At 50.5% G+C, this 13,548-nt stretch overlaps 2 protein-coding genes across 2 annotated transcripts; one reads left to right on the top strand and one right to left on the bottom strand.

The window, feature by feature from the left end:
• Positions 1 to 11: 11 nt before the first annotated feature.
• CTRU02_200632 (C6 transcription factor) lies at positions 12 to 2,554 on the bottom strand (the record flags this gene model as incomplete). The annotated part of the gene is made up of 5 exons (XM_036718640.1): positions 12 to 570; positions 630 to 1,270; positions 1,325 to 2,138; positions 2,323 to 2,452; positions 2,521 to 2,554. The coding sequence occupies 5 exons, from the start codon at positions 2,552 to 2,554 to the stop codon at positions 12 to 14; spliced, it is 2,178 nt and encodes a 725-aa protein (XP_036589640.1).
• A 2,675-nt stretch (positions 2,555 to 5,229) lies between these two features.
• Positions 5,230 to 13,172, top strand: CTRU02_200631 (polyketide synthase; the record flags this gene model as incomplete). Its single annotated transcript, XM_070203722.1, has 7 exons — positions 5,230 to 5,978; positions 6,027 to 6,333; positions 6,389 to 6,444; positions 6,541 to 10,984; positions 11,045 to 11,329; positions 11,387 to 11,802; positions 11,852 to 13,172. The coding sequence occupies 7 exons, from the start codon at positions 5,230 to 5,232 to the stop codon at positions 13,170 to 13,172; spliced, it is 7,578 nt and encodes a 2,525-aa protein (XP_070062304.1).
• Positions 13,173 to 13,548: the final 376 nt, after the last annotated feature.

Here is a 13,548-nt window from a genome sequence, read left to right as displayed (position 1 = left end):
TCCATCCCCTACTACACCAATTGTTTGTCTTGCATCTGGTCCACACGAAGATTGTTTGCAAGGTTGAAATGCTCCCATATTCCTTTGTCCGCAGTAGGTGAGAAGTCATTAAGGACCATAATGTCATTTTCTCTGGGGAAACCAGCGAAGGTACTCGTGCCGTTGTCCCACATGGTCATCAACGAATCCAAATCCTCGTGCAGATGTAGTGAGTCCTGTATGGGCGCTGTCTGTAGTCCAGAGCCTTGAATGTCGCTGGGAGACTGCCCCACAGCCGTTTCCTTCACAGTAACCGCGGTATTCGTATGTAACTCAAACATGTTGGTAATGACTGGCTCTGGCGACGACCCTGCGGTTTTGCCATCGATTATATCATGTGCCAGACGTACAAGAATTCGGACAAAACTATTGAATCGAATTACATACGAGTTCTCAGTGGCGAACATAGAGACATTTTGTAGAGAGGTTGACAAAAAGTTAAGTAGCTCCAAGTCGTCTGTTGATGAGTGAGAGTCTTCAAATTGGCTGGCGAACTGGAAAATGACACTCGTGGGAAATGAAACAATGAGCCTAAGCAGCTACAGTTAACTCTGAACGTATCATGAATTCCAGCTCTTGGTATTGCTTACCATGCGAAACTTGGGTAGTGATCGTGCTTTGAAGTTGCATCCCATAGCTGCCGCAGAAGGAGCAAGCTTGCACGACAATCGCTGAGTAGAAGTGATCTCGCCTCTGCCTCCCTCACAAAAGGCCACATTAGCCTCATACGAGCGTAATGAAAAGATATATCCAGCTCAAGCCTTGAGCAAGGAACTTGAGCAACACCGTTTCCGCCATCCTGCTCATCAAGATTGCATACGGCTCTCCAATCTTGCAGCCTTGCCTGTATAGCTCGTGTTTTCATGCTGATCTGTTCACATAACAATGTGTTCTTCGAATAGAAGCTTGTGTACAAGTCGTCCTCGATCTGGGCTAGTGCAAACTTGGCGTCCATAAGCGACGGGGGCTCGTCCGGCCGCTTCATCGCTTCAATCATCATCACAACATCTCCTGAAGTATTGGATAACGATCCACTATTCCAACAGACTGCCCTGTCTAGGTAGTATAGACACTGCAGAACATTTCGACGTTCTTGAACTTCTTCATGGCTCAATCTTGATGTCGATAAGGCCTGGGGCTGGCATAATCCCATTGACTTGGCCACATGAGCAGCCAAGGTCAAGGCAAGATTAAACACATCCTCACAGAGCCACATCTGGGCGACAAAACACTTGTGTGGTTTCAGTAAAGGTGCCTTGCTTACAAAATGTATGATGCTACTTACTAAGGATAACAGAGCTTGCACGTTAACCAATCGGGGGCTGAGCAATTGCTCTACTTGGACCATTGCGCGGTTCGCATTGCTGATGAATGATTGAATAAGTTCGACATCGATTGATTCCGTGACTCGGTCGATGTTCGATGTTGACGTGCTCTTTGACCGAGAATGTAAGGCCTTGGCTGATAAGGTCAACAGCACCATGTTATTGGCGCAAATGGCGAATGGCCTGTTAAATGCGGGATTGGACTCCGCACGAGAGGTATTCATCAAGCGGCAAAAGCCTTCTCGAGTGAATATGGGAAAATGAGAATTAATTGAATCGAAGTACGGTTCGATCAGGGCCTCGACAATTAACATCGGAGGTTCCTTGATGGCGGAGCCGTCACTGACGTTTGAGAATAACGGCTGGCTGGTATTATATCCCAGTTCCCTGATTTTCTCACGGGCAGTGGCCGCGTTGGCTCCGGCTCCTTCGGCCTCTGGCATCGAAAGATCGTCAATGCTGTGTATCAATGATAAAAGTGAAGAGGGGCCAACACAACGCTCATGTCCTTGTGCGTCATGTACAATGTGGTAACCGAACGAGGACATATCAGAAACAACAGAGCTGCTGCTACTGCTTATTGTGCTGCTGCCCTGATTGGATGTGGACCTAGGCGGACTGCTGCCGACGCCACTAAATGCATGAACATCTTCATTATTTAGTCCAAGTCGGCTGGCAATGGTTAAGTCTAGCCGCTGGAGAGAGCGTTGAATGCCGGAAATGTTTCCCTCGATGAGCCGAAGACGTTCTCCCATTGTGGAAATGGATTTATTACTGTATGGTTTGGAGTCAGAAAAGTTAAGATCACCAGCCGCGTACTACCCGGTCATAACCGTTCTTGTTCTTGTCAGAGCATATTATTGTACTCATGGTATCGGCCCAGACGCACTTGTCGCAATCAAGAGCCATTTCCTAAGACAGGGAGGGTGTGGCAACGGGTAAGGGAAAGATCACTTACAGGACCACGGTCTGGTTCGGTTTTTTGCCTTGGCCAGACCAATTGCAATCAAGATTCATTCGATTGCAATTCGAACAATTAGGTCGTTCTTTTCCACAGCGTATTTTCTTGATACGACATTGGTCACATGCTTTGTTGTTTCACTTGTTAGTTATTCTCATCTGCACCTGGGCGTATTGGACAATGTTGCAGACATACCTAAGTGATCTCTGGTATCTGGGTAGTCCTGCATTGCCCCAAAGTTTGAATGTTAGCCAAGGCGGGTATACGAATGCGAACACAATGATCGTCGTCCCACTACTTGCCAGTGCGAATGATTGAGACCGGAGTAACTCACCTCGACAGGGCCGGAGCCGTCCCTGGATCGTTTCCTTTGTGACATGGTGACGTAGCCAAGTCCAATAGATTCTCAGAACAATCCCCAACGAACATTAATGGAATCTATGTCTTCTTCACTGTCTAGTTCAGAGACTTTATGTCAATACTGTCGCGATGACTAGCGGCCTCGTTGAACCATTGTGGGACCGCACGGAACTTGGAACCCCGCTCTTATATTAGGGACCGTGGAAGCATGTTGTACGACTTTTCTTCGTTTCTCGACGTTAGAAGAGGCAGCTCTCGCGGACCGTTCCGTAGCCAATAAGGTTATACGTTGGATAAGGGACTCAGCCACTTGGACGGAAGTAAGTTCCTACGTGTGGAATTGGTCACAACAACCCCGCCGACATGGGTCCTGCTCGTGGCTGTTGGAAGGGATGAATCCTTCAAGGTAGAAACCGCAGAGACATTGCTCTGCGACGGGAAATGATCTACGATTAAGGCTGCGTGCAATAATCCCTTGGCGTGCTTCTTGACTTGATCTTGGCATAGCGTTATCGACCGGCGTCGCCGACCGGAGATAGTGCTACAGGTCCTCATAGGGCTAGCCTTCTCGCCGCTACCTTAAATCATTATTGGAACCGTTGTGAGCGGCGGAATTTAGCCTCTTGGTTGTGGCGAGACATACATCCAATCATGCAGCCTTTTTACCTTCAAACCCTTATTTGATCAACTGATCTGCTGTGGAACGATAAGGCTTCTATTTGGGAGATACCGAAGTTGAACTACAACAATGGACTACGTGCGAGCTCGAAAGCCATGAAACAAGTTGGGCTTCTGGAAATGAATTCATGCTAAGAAGGAGCTGTCATTGACGTAGTGCTGGTTAATGGCAACCAGGGCATAAGGCTGGCTCATATGCTATGCGATCTATCATTCAAGAAGAGTGTACTATGAATGGTGTCTGATTGGAAGAGGCTCGCACGTCACGCACTGAAGTGGCAGGATGATACAAAATAGTGTGGTCACCTTTTGTAGCGTATCTTACTCCTGCATTATGTCTTCTCGGAAGGGACATGACCGACAAGCACGGTGTCCATCCGCTTTTTCTACTGTCCAATATTGTCTTAGATGCCCATGAATGCGTGAAGCTGGCTTATATCTGATCATTTTGTTATCCACAACACCAAAGGGATTGCCAAGACAAACCTTAAAGCCACAAGGCGCGATTCACAGTGACGTCAGCAGACACATTGCAACTGTGAGCACCTGGCGGTCCTGCAGAAGGTGGCATATTTCACCATTGGTTATCTAAGTCGCGTCTTCTGACAAAGGTGTTCAGTGACCTGCATGAGCCAAAGTGGCTCTAACTTCCTTTAAAGTTGAACGCTTACCGAGGCTGAAAATATGACTTTCATCCTACGCTGTGAGGTCTCAAGTTCTGAAGAACCGAGCAAGGGCTCAGCACTGTCGATCATCTTGGCATGGTTCAGCGTTTTGGTGGAGACAGCAGCATACCTTCGCTACTTGAATGACATGTATCTCTGTCTCAGACATGATATTTTTAATTTTCAACCTGCTGGATCATTTGCCTGGCCGGAGAATGTTCATACATAAGAGCCAAACCTAATAGGTTCAGAGCGGTAGAACTATACCCCGAACCTTTTTTACGTAGCAAAACTTTATCCCAATTTTCCGGCACGGAAGAGGATATTCTTAGGCCATTCAACTGGGTATAATGGGACGCAAAGATGTGGTATCATAGTCCAGGTTATGGGGACTCTCGATGCTGAGTATTTTTCAGCCGAAGAGCATATCTTGTTAGTGCTGCCAAGACTGAATGTTTTCAAGCGCTTACTTTGTGCGTTGTTATATGAGAACGCCACTGGCCTGCGGAACCCGTACCTACGATACAAACGCCTTGCATATCCGGCCTCTTCCTAGCTCTTCCGCTGTGGAAACCCCTTGCTGCCTGGAACTTTAGGAGTTTACGATGGGAAAATGTAACGGACTCCGTTTGTTCCAATATGTTTCAAACCCTTCAGCCCTGTCATTTGGATTGTGAGAGTCACATCTAGAACACAGGCCGGATTCCGCTGCCGTGTACATTTTGAGCACAATCTCCAGCCAGGCTGAATTATGCTTACTGCTTTCCAGAGATATCCCGTGCTACAGAAAGCCTTATTGGACACTAAAGCAGACGCTATTTTCAGCCTTAAGTGTGCATGTTTGCTAATGGGTGGAAGCTGTCCACGTCCGGGGCCGGAACAGGAGGCGCAATCCGGGAAGGATCCCGTAACTCTATCCCGAAGATATGAAGTGGCAGCTCAATGGGCTTGTATACCCCAACAGCGGCGAAACGGAGACGGAGGCTTGATGCCGGGATGGGAGCCTACCGCAGCTGAAGCAAGCAGGGCCAGAAACAAGATGAGGCTTTGTTAGGTATAAAACGAAGAAATGAAGGCGCTGAACATCGAATGTGGAACAGAAGGTTTAATACACAAAAGACTTTTATCTGCATCTACTCTTATAGACTGATTAATTTGGCGACAGGTAAACGTCTCCCCTTACAATAACACAGCATTTGAGATGGCTCCAACGGCGATCAGCGGTTTTTACACGGTGCCACTTGAGGCTATTAATAGCACTGGCGGTGTTAGTCTCAAGAACGGCAACACTGATAGTAACGATACAACGCACCTCAATCGCCGTCATGTTGACAATCTTGGAACTTTGAACGGTTGCGCATCAGCCAACGAAGTTGCGACCAATGAAGATACGGTTATCAACGGAGCTTTAACCTACAGCCAACCCAATGGTCCCTATAATGTTTCATCCAACTATAACGACCAACCTATTGCTATTTGTGGTATGGCTTGCCGTCTTCCAGGTGGTTTGAATACACCGCAACAGCTATGGGAGTTCGTCTTAGCCAAGGGAGATGCCCGATCGCGAGTTCCAGAGTCCCGGTATAACGTTGACGCCTTCTACGACCCATCTGGTAGGCCAGGTACTGTCAAGACTGAGTATGGCTATTTTCTCGACTATGACATCAGCAAAAGTGATGGGGCCTTTTCTAGTTTTGTGCGAGGCGCTACTGAAAGAGAAGATCCCCATCAGCGCCAGATGAGCGAGGTCGCTAGAGAATGTATTGAGGATGCTGGCGAGACAAATTATCGGGGCGGTTTGATCGGCTGCTATGTTGGCAGCTTTGGTGAAGACTGGTGTGAGATGTTTGCCAAGGATACACAACAGTACGGCTTGTACAGAGTTGCTGGATATGGAGATTTCATGCTCTCCAACAACGTTGCCTACGAGATGGACCTTAAGGGTCCCAGGTATGTCAAAAGCCAGCCAGTTTGGGGAATTAACTAACAATTTACAAGTATGACTTTGCGGACTGGTTGTTCGGCAGCGCTGGTCGGCCTGCATGAGGCAGTCACGGCTATTCAGAGAGGTGACTGCACATCTGCGATCGTTGGCGGTGTAAACCTCATTCTGGCCCCTGGCATGACGCAAGCAATGACGGAGCAGGGTGTACTTTCTCCAGATGGCTCATGCAAGACCTTTTCATCCGAAGCGAATGGCTACGGTCGTGGTGAGGCTGTTTGTGCAGTTTACATCAAGCCCTTGGATGCCGCCCTGAGGGATGGGAATCCAATTCGTGCGGTCATCAAGGGAACTGCTACCAATGTAGGATCTGCCCTTCTCATATCTCTTCTATTCTTTTGGCTAAGAACGCTTTTAGTTTGATGGCAGGACCAACGGTATTTCTTTGCCAAGCACCGAAGCTCATGAGGCATTGTAAGTGTTACCTCTCTCCAATGATTTACCCTTGATTGCGATCTATCAAAGATTTCTTCGCCAAAAATAACGGGGCTGACTCAAAGCTGTGCGAAGGATGAGACAAGCATATGCCCGGGCAGGTATCACCAACTTTTCTGACACGACATTTGTTGAGTGTCACGGCACTGGCACTCCAATTGGAGATCCTATAGAAGCGGGTGCTGTGGCTCGCGTTTTTGGTGGCTCAGAGCGCGGTGTCTACATTGGTTCTGTCAAGCCTAACCTTGGTCATTCAGAGGGAGCTTCAGGGTTGACCTCTTTGATCAAGACAGTCATGGCATTGGAGAATCGCACAATCCCACCTAACATCAAGTTTACCCCTCTCAACCCCAATATTCCATTTGAAGAGCGAAACATCAAGATTGCCAACGAGCCCACCCCTTGGCCTGAAGATGGATATGAGCGAGCTAGCGTCAATTCCTTTGGAATTGGAGGCACCAATGCTCATGCCATCCTCGAGTCGGCCAGGTCCCAGGGAGTTAAGCCCGTCAAAGTATCTGCCAAAACGACTGAGCCTCAGCTTCTTGTGTTTTCCGCCAACTCTTCGGAATCTCTGAAGAAGATGACCGAGGCCTATCAGTCATTCATCGTTAGCAACCCCGAGAAGCTCGAGCAAGTTGCGTACACACTGGCGAATGGAAGAGAACACCATGCCTACAGATCGTTTGCTATAACGAGCGGAGGCGGCAACTTTGTTCCGTCTCCCTCATCCAGGGCGCCACAACAGGCTCCTAAATTGGTCATGGTTTTCACAGGACAGGGAGCCCAATGGCCCGCCATGGGCATTGAATTGCTCCAACAAGACAACTCAGTGTTCCAGACCACGATTCGCAAGCTCGACGAATATTTACAGGAAGCTATTGGCAGCGGAGAGTTCAGTATTGAGGCGGAGCTTCTCAAAAGAGGAAAAAAGAGTCGTCTCGAGCTTGCCGAGGTTTCTCAACCACTTTGCACGGCTGTCCAGATTGGTCTACTTGACAGCCTTGCCTCTGTCGGGGTCAAGCCTGACGCAGTTGTTGGCCATTCCAGCGGCGAAATTGCTGCTGCTTACGCGTCGGGTGCCTTGACTGCCCAAGAAGCTATTGTTACTGCCTTCCACCGTGGCTCTGTAGCTAAACTTCAGAACAGGGCCGGTGCCATGGCCGCTATCGGTTTGGGCTGGGATGACGTTAAAACCTACCTCGAGGGAACCACTGCCACAGTCGCCTGCGAGAATTCGCCCAGCAGTGTAACCATATCTGGGGACACCAAAGCAGTCGAAGCAGTTGTACAGAAGATCAAGCAGTCTCCTCCCAACGGAAAGGAGGTGTTGGCGCGCCTCTTGAAAGTCGACAAAGCGTACCATTCATATCACATGGCCGAGGTGGGTGAGCAGTACATGGCTCTTCTAACGGGAGTTAGCGGTCGAGCCCCAAGAAAAGACTGTCTTTTCTATAGCAGCGTAACCGGTGACTTGCTGGATGAAGGAAAGACACTCGGCCCTTGGTATTGGCAGAGCAACCTGGAGAATCCTGTCCTCTTTGCCACGGCTGTTACCAATATTCTGCAGAACAAAGACTTGGGCAAGCCGGCATTCCTGGAGATTGGGCCTCACGCTGCCATGGGTGGTCCCCTGCGACACATTATGGCCAAGAGTTCGGCTTCATTACCCTACATCTCTTCTATGATGCGTAACCAAGACTGTATCGAGAGCTATCTCTCTGCTATCGGCAAACTGCATCAACTTAATTTCCCCATTGACTTCAGGAAACTCAAACCACAGGATGAGGCTCTCACATATCTTCCTGATCTTCCCAGATACGCCTGGGACCATGAGGAAAGCTACTGGTACGAGTCGAGACTTGCCAAAGAATGGCGTCATCGCAAGTTCCCCTACCACGAACTTTTGGGGGTCCGAATTGCTGAGAGTACTGACATCGAACCGTCGTGGAGGAATATGTTCCACCTTGAGCATTCTGCCTGGATTCGCGATCACGTCATCGTTGAGGACATTGTCTATCCATTCGCTGGTTACATTGGCATGGCTGCTGAAGCCATCAGACAAGTCAGCGGCATCGAAGAAGGATTTGCGCTTCGCCACGTGGTTGTCAGTACAGCACTTGTGGTTACAGATGACAAACCGGTTGAGCTCATTACAACGCTTCGACCTCACCGTCTCACTGACTCACTCGACGGCCAATGGTGGGAGTTTAGCATATCATCACACAACGGCCTAGCATGGACTAGGCACTGTGTCGGACAAGTCAAGGCGCTCGAACGAAACGGCAAGACTTCTGGCCGTGACATTCCCAAGATGGCACGAAAGATAGCATCCCGAAAGGCGTATAACATGATGCAACAGGCTGGCCTCTGCTACGGTCCTAATTTTCAGGCGCTCCAAGAGATCAAGACCGGTACCGTTGAATCAACAGCGGCAGCCAAGGTGTATCGTCCCAAGTTCGACGTAGAGTCCACGAGCAAGATGGCACGGTACCATCTTCACCCTATCATCGTTGATGCCTGCTTGCAGATTCTCAGCTTAGCTGCCACTAAAGGTTACACCAAGAAGCATGGCATGGTGATTCCCACTTTGATTGAGGAAATCAAGGTCTTCAGAACTGAGACCGATGTCGACATCTCAGCTTCAGCAAGCGTCAACGGAGTCGGCGCTATTATTGGCCTCGCTGAGTGCGTTGACTCCACAGGGGAGGCTGTTTTGCAGATGAAGGGCGCCTGTTTGTCTCCCCTTCCCGGCCAAGAGACTTCTGCCGACGCCAAAGATACGCATCCTACCGCGCGGTATCAATGGGCTCCTCAAATCGATTTCATGGATGAGGCCAGCCTTATCGACAGGATTGAGAACGATAGTGACCGAGCCGCCTATATGAAAGCCCTAGATGACATAACATCCAAGTGCATCTACTACATCCAAGAACAACTCAATGGCCTCCAGACGCCGGTTCCACACTTGAAAAAGTACAATGATTGGATTAACCAGCGAGCCTCCAAGAGTGTTCGAGTGGAAAGCGAGGACTTGTTGAAATCCATCACAGACCAGGCCATAAGTTTGAAAGATACCCCAGCTGCAGGCGTAGCAGCCGCTATAGTCAAGGTGGCCAACCGCATCACAACCATCTTCCAGGGCCAAGACAACCCTCTAGGGTTGCTCATCGAGGACAACAGCCTCAACCAAGTGAACCTGCTCCGCGACCTTGGGTTTGACGCATCGCGTCTGATCCAACAGTTGGCTCACAGCAAGCCCAGCCTAAAGATTCTGGAGCTTGGTGGCGATACTGGAGCTCATACTAGCGAGCTTCTTAACAGCCTGATTCTGAAAGATGGGCGCGTCATGTACTCTACCTACACATTCAGTGATTCCTCATCAGGCATGGTGAGCGCCGCAAAAGAGCAGTTCAAGCTCACGCCCAACATGCAGTTTACGACGCTGGACATCAATCGTGACCTCGAGGAGCAGAGTTTTGGTGACGAGCAGTACGACGTCATCATTGCCACGAACATTTTGCACACATCTGCCATTTTGGGAGAGGGCCTAGCCAATGTTCGCAAATTGCTCAGACCGAGCGGTCGGCTCCTGCTCACCGAGTTCTCTTCCACCTCAAAGTGGATGAATCTGATCCTGGGCCTTCTCCCCTGGTGGTGGAGTGGTGAGAAAGACGGACGGGCCGAAGAGCCTTATGCCAACACGCAGCACTGGGAGACTGCTTTGCGAAATGCGGGACTTGGCACAGCTGCGATTCTTGCCGATACGGAGCAGGAATCGCTGCGTCGCAACAACCTCATGATTGTCAAGCCGATCGACGATAAGGGCACCGATGTGCTGGCGGCATCCAATACTATCACACTGTTGGAGCTTACCAAGAGCGATAAGCCCAACCCCATCGTGTCATCCTTGGAGGCCGCTGGATTTAAAGTGAATAGGCGAGTTTTCGGCGAGGATGAGGTGCCCGCGCGCGAGGACGTAATTGCACTCCTGGACCAGGACTCGGCGTTCTTCGATAAACTCGACACATATCGCTACGACGCTTTCAAGAAGCTCGTAGAGACGATCAGCAACAGCGGTGCGCGACTGTTTTGGGTGACGCGACTCTGCCAGATGGCTTGCGAGGACCCAGCATATGCCCAGGTCCTTGGAACCGCTCGCACATTGAGGTCAGAGCTGTCTGTCCGTTTTGCAACATGTGAAGTGGATGATTTTGACTCGTCGATTGATTCCGTCGTTGAAGTCTTTGAGAAGTTCCAGGGGAACTGCATTGAAGGCGACGACGAGGTGGATCCGGATTATGAGTACTCCATCGTCGACAAGGTGGTACATGTTGGCCGGTTTGCCCCGTTTTCACTTGAAGAAGAGCTGCTCTCATCCGACGAAAGTGGCCGCGTAGTTTTGGAAACTAAGAAGCCTGGTATTTTGGCTGCTCTAAACTGGGTTCGCCGGGATGCTCAGAAGCTTCAAGGCGATTTGGTCGAAGTACAGACCTATGCTGCCGGCTTGAATTTCAGGGTACGACAACTCACTTGCTTTAATAATGAGAAGTCTTCTTCCTGCTAACGTTTCTCCTAGGACGTATTGAGCGCCAACGGCATCGTCGAGATTCCCCAAGAAGGATTCGGCCTCGAGGCATCGGGAGTTGTCTCTGCAGTTGGACCGGAAGTCAAGGGTTTGTCCGTCGGAGACAGGGTCTTCTTGTTCAGTCGAGGCTCCTTCTCAACCTCTGTGACCATCCCCGAGAACCTCTGCCAAAAGATCCCTGATGGTCTGTCGCTTGAAGACGCCGCGACTATGCCATGCGTCTATGCCACGGCCATGTACGCCTTGTTTAACGCCGGGCGCCTTCAGCGAGGACAGGTAAGTGGAATCCAGCCATTTGATGTTCAAAAGCAAACCCCTGATCCGATATTCTAGTCTGTCCTGATTCACAGTGCTTGCGGTGGCGTTGGCATCGCCGCGATCCAGCTGGCCCGCATGATTGGAGCCGACATCTACGTAACAGTAGGCAATGAGGAAAAGGTGAAATACTTGACGGAGACTTTCAACGTGCCCCACGACCGTATTTTCAACTCGCGAGACAGCTCTTTTGTCGAGGGCATCGCTGGAGCTACCCAAGGCAAGGGCATCGACGTCGTGCTCAACTCCCTCTCAGGCGATCTCCTCCACGCCACTTGGCGCTGTGTCGCCGAGTTCGGTACCATGGTTGAGATTGGAAAGAGGGATCTGCTCGGCTTCGGCAAGCTAGATATGGATGTCTTTCTGGCTAATCGGTCCTACTGCTGTGTGGACCTTGATCAGATTTGCTTCAAGAGGCAGCCTTTATGCAAAGAGTAAGGACAATTATCCCAGTGTAAGCTACCAAGACTAACAGTATTACAGACTTTTGAAATCAGTTGTAGAAGCCTACGAGGCTGGCCACATTCTTCCCATCCGGCCCATTGAGGTCTTCAGTGCCGCAAAAGTCCGAGAGGCGTTCCGGTACATGCAGCAAGGTTTGCATATGGGCAAAATTGTCATTTCGATTCGTGATTCGAATGACGGTGCCCTTGGGATGGACACTAGCAATGTGAAGAGAAAGCAGGTGGTTCACCTCGACGAATCAGCATCGTATCTTTTAGTCGGTGGCCTGGGAGGCCTCGGCCGCGCTGTATCCCGTTGGATGGTCGAGCACAACGCACGCCATTTAGTCTATCTTTCCCGAAGTGCCGGAGCCAACGACGAGGACCAGCAGTTCATCCAGGAGCTGGAGAGCATGGGTGGCAGAGTTACGCTGGTCAAGGGCAGCGTCGTTTCGGCTGATGATGTTCAGAGGGCCGTCGAGGCTGCACCTAATCTAAAAGGCATCCTACAAATGTCCATGGTTCTTCGAGACCTGGCCTGGGACAAGTTGACACTAGACGAATGGACACAGGCTGCATCACCCAAGGTAGAAGGCACCTGGAATCTTCACCGTGCAACGGAGAGAATCGACCTCGACTTCTTCGTTCTCTTCTCCTCCATCTCGGGAGTCATCGGGCAGCCAGGTCAAGCCAACTACGCAGCAGCCAACACCTTCCTCGATGCCTTCTCCCTCTACCGGTCCAGCAAGGGGCTACCCGTAGCCGCGGTTGACATCGGAGCCGTTGACGACATTGGGGTCATTTCCAACAACGAGAACCTGCGCAGGGCGATGCTCACGACGGGCGCCTACATGATCAAGGAGACGGAGCTGCTGGAAGCCGTGGGCGCAGCCATGATGATGAGCCGCACCTCCACCAACGCCAACTTCGTTCTGGGCCTGGCGTCGACGATCCCGCTCAACAGCCCGAACAACCGGGCCCTCTGGAAAAAGGACATGCGCATGGCGGCTTACCGGAACATTAGCGGCGACGGGGAAGGCGGCGCAGGCGCGGGGAGCGACACGATGAAAGCGCTGCTGGCGACAATCAGACACGACGAGGCCGCTCTGAAAGACCCCGAGACAGCCAAGACGCTCGCTTACGAGATCGGCAGGAAGCTGTTCAGCCTCGTCCTGCGAAGCGACGACGAGATCCAGACGTCGGCTCGGCTTCCTTGGCGGACCTGGGCATGGACTCGCTGGTGGCTATCGAGATGCGTTCGTGGTGGCGGGCCACGTTCGGCTTCAATATTAGCATGCTGGAGCTGCTGGGCATGGGTAACCTGGATGCCTTGGGCGAGCATGCGGCTGACGGTCTATTAAAGACATTGAAAGGAGAGATGTAGGGCTTACACGCTGCATTTCTCAGCTCTCCCCTCTCCCGTTTGCTTTTCCGACAATGGCTTTGTATTCTTTTCTTCCTGTGTCACTATTCCTTTGCACTTTTCCTGAAATGGCAAATGTAAATTTTTGAAAGATTTCTTTAGTATTGCTTTTAACATGTAATCAATGAGCAGAATAGAAAACTTGGTAATACGCCATTTTTTCACACGTGGAAGCAGGAAAAAAAGAATTGTCAGAGTCTGAGCCTCCCGTGAGCCACCCCAGACAAAGGTCTCGCGGGAAAGGGTTTGAATCAGCCGAGCCGCGGCTGGGGCTGATAAATGTCATTGTGGCGGTCCATGGTGACGTCCGAATC

Source organism: Colletotrichum truncatum, assembly GCF_014235925.2.
Source record: "Colletotrichum truncatum strain CMES1059 chromosome Unknown Contig_0001, whole genome shotgun sequence".
Lineage (NCBI taxonomy): Eukaryota > Fungi > Ascomycota > Sordariomycetes > Glomerellales > Glomerellaceae > Colletotrichum > Colletotrichum truncatum.
This window is presented reverse-complemented; position numbering and strand designations above follow the sequence as displayed.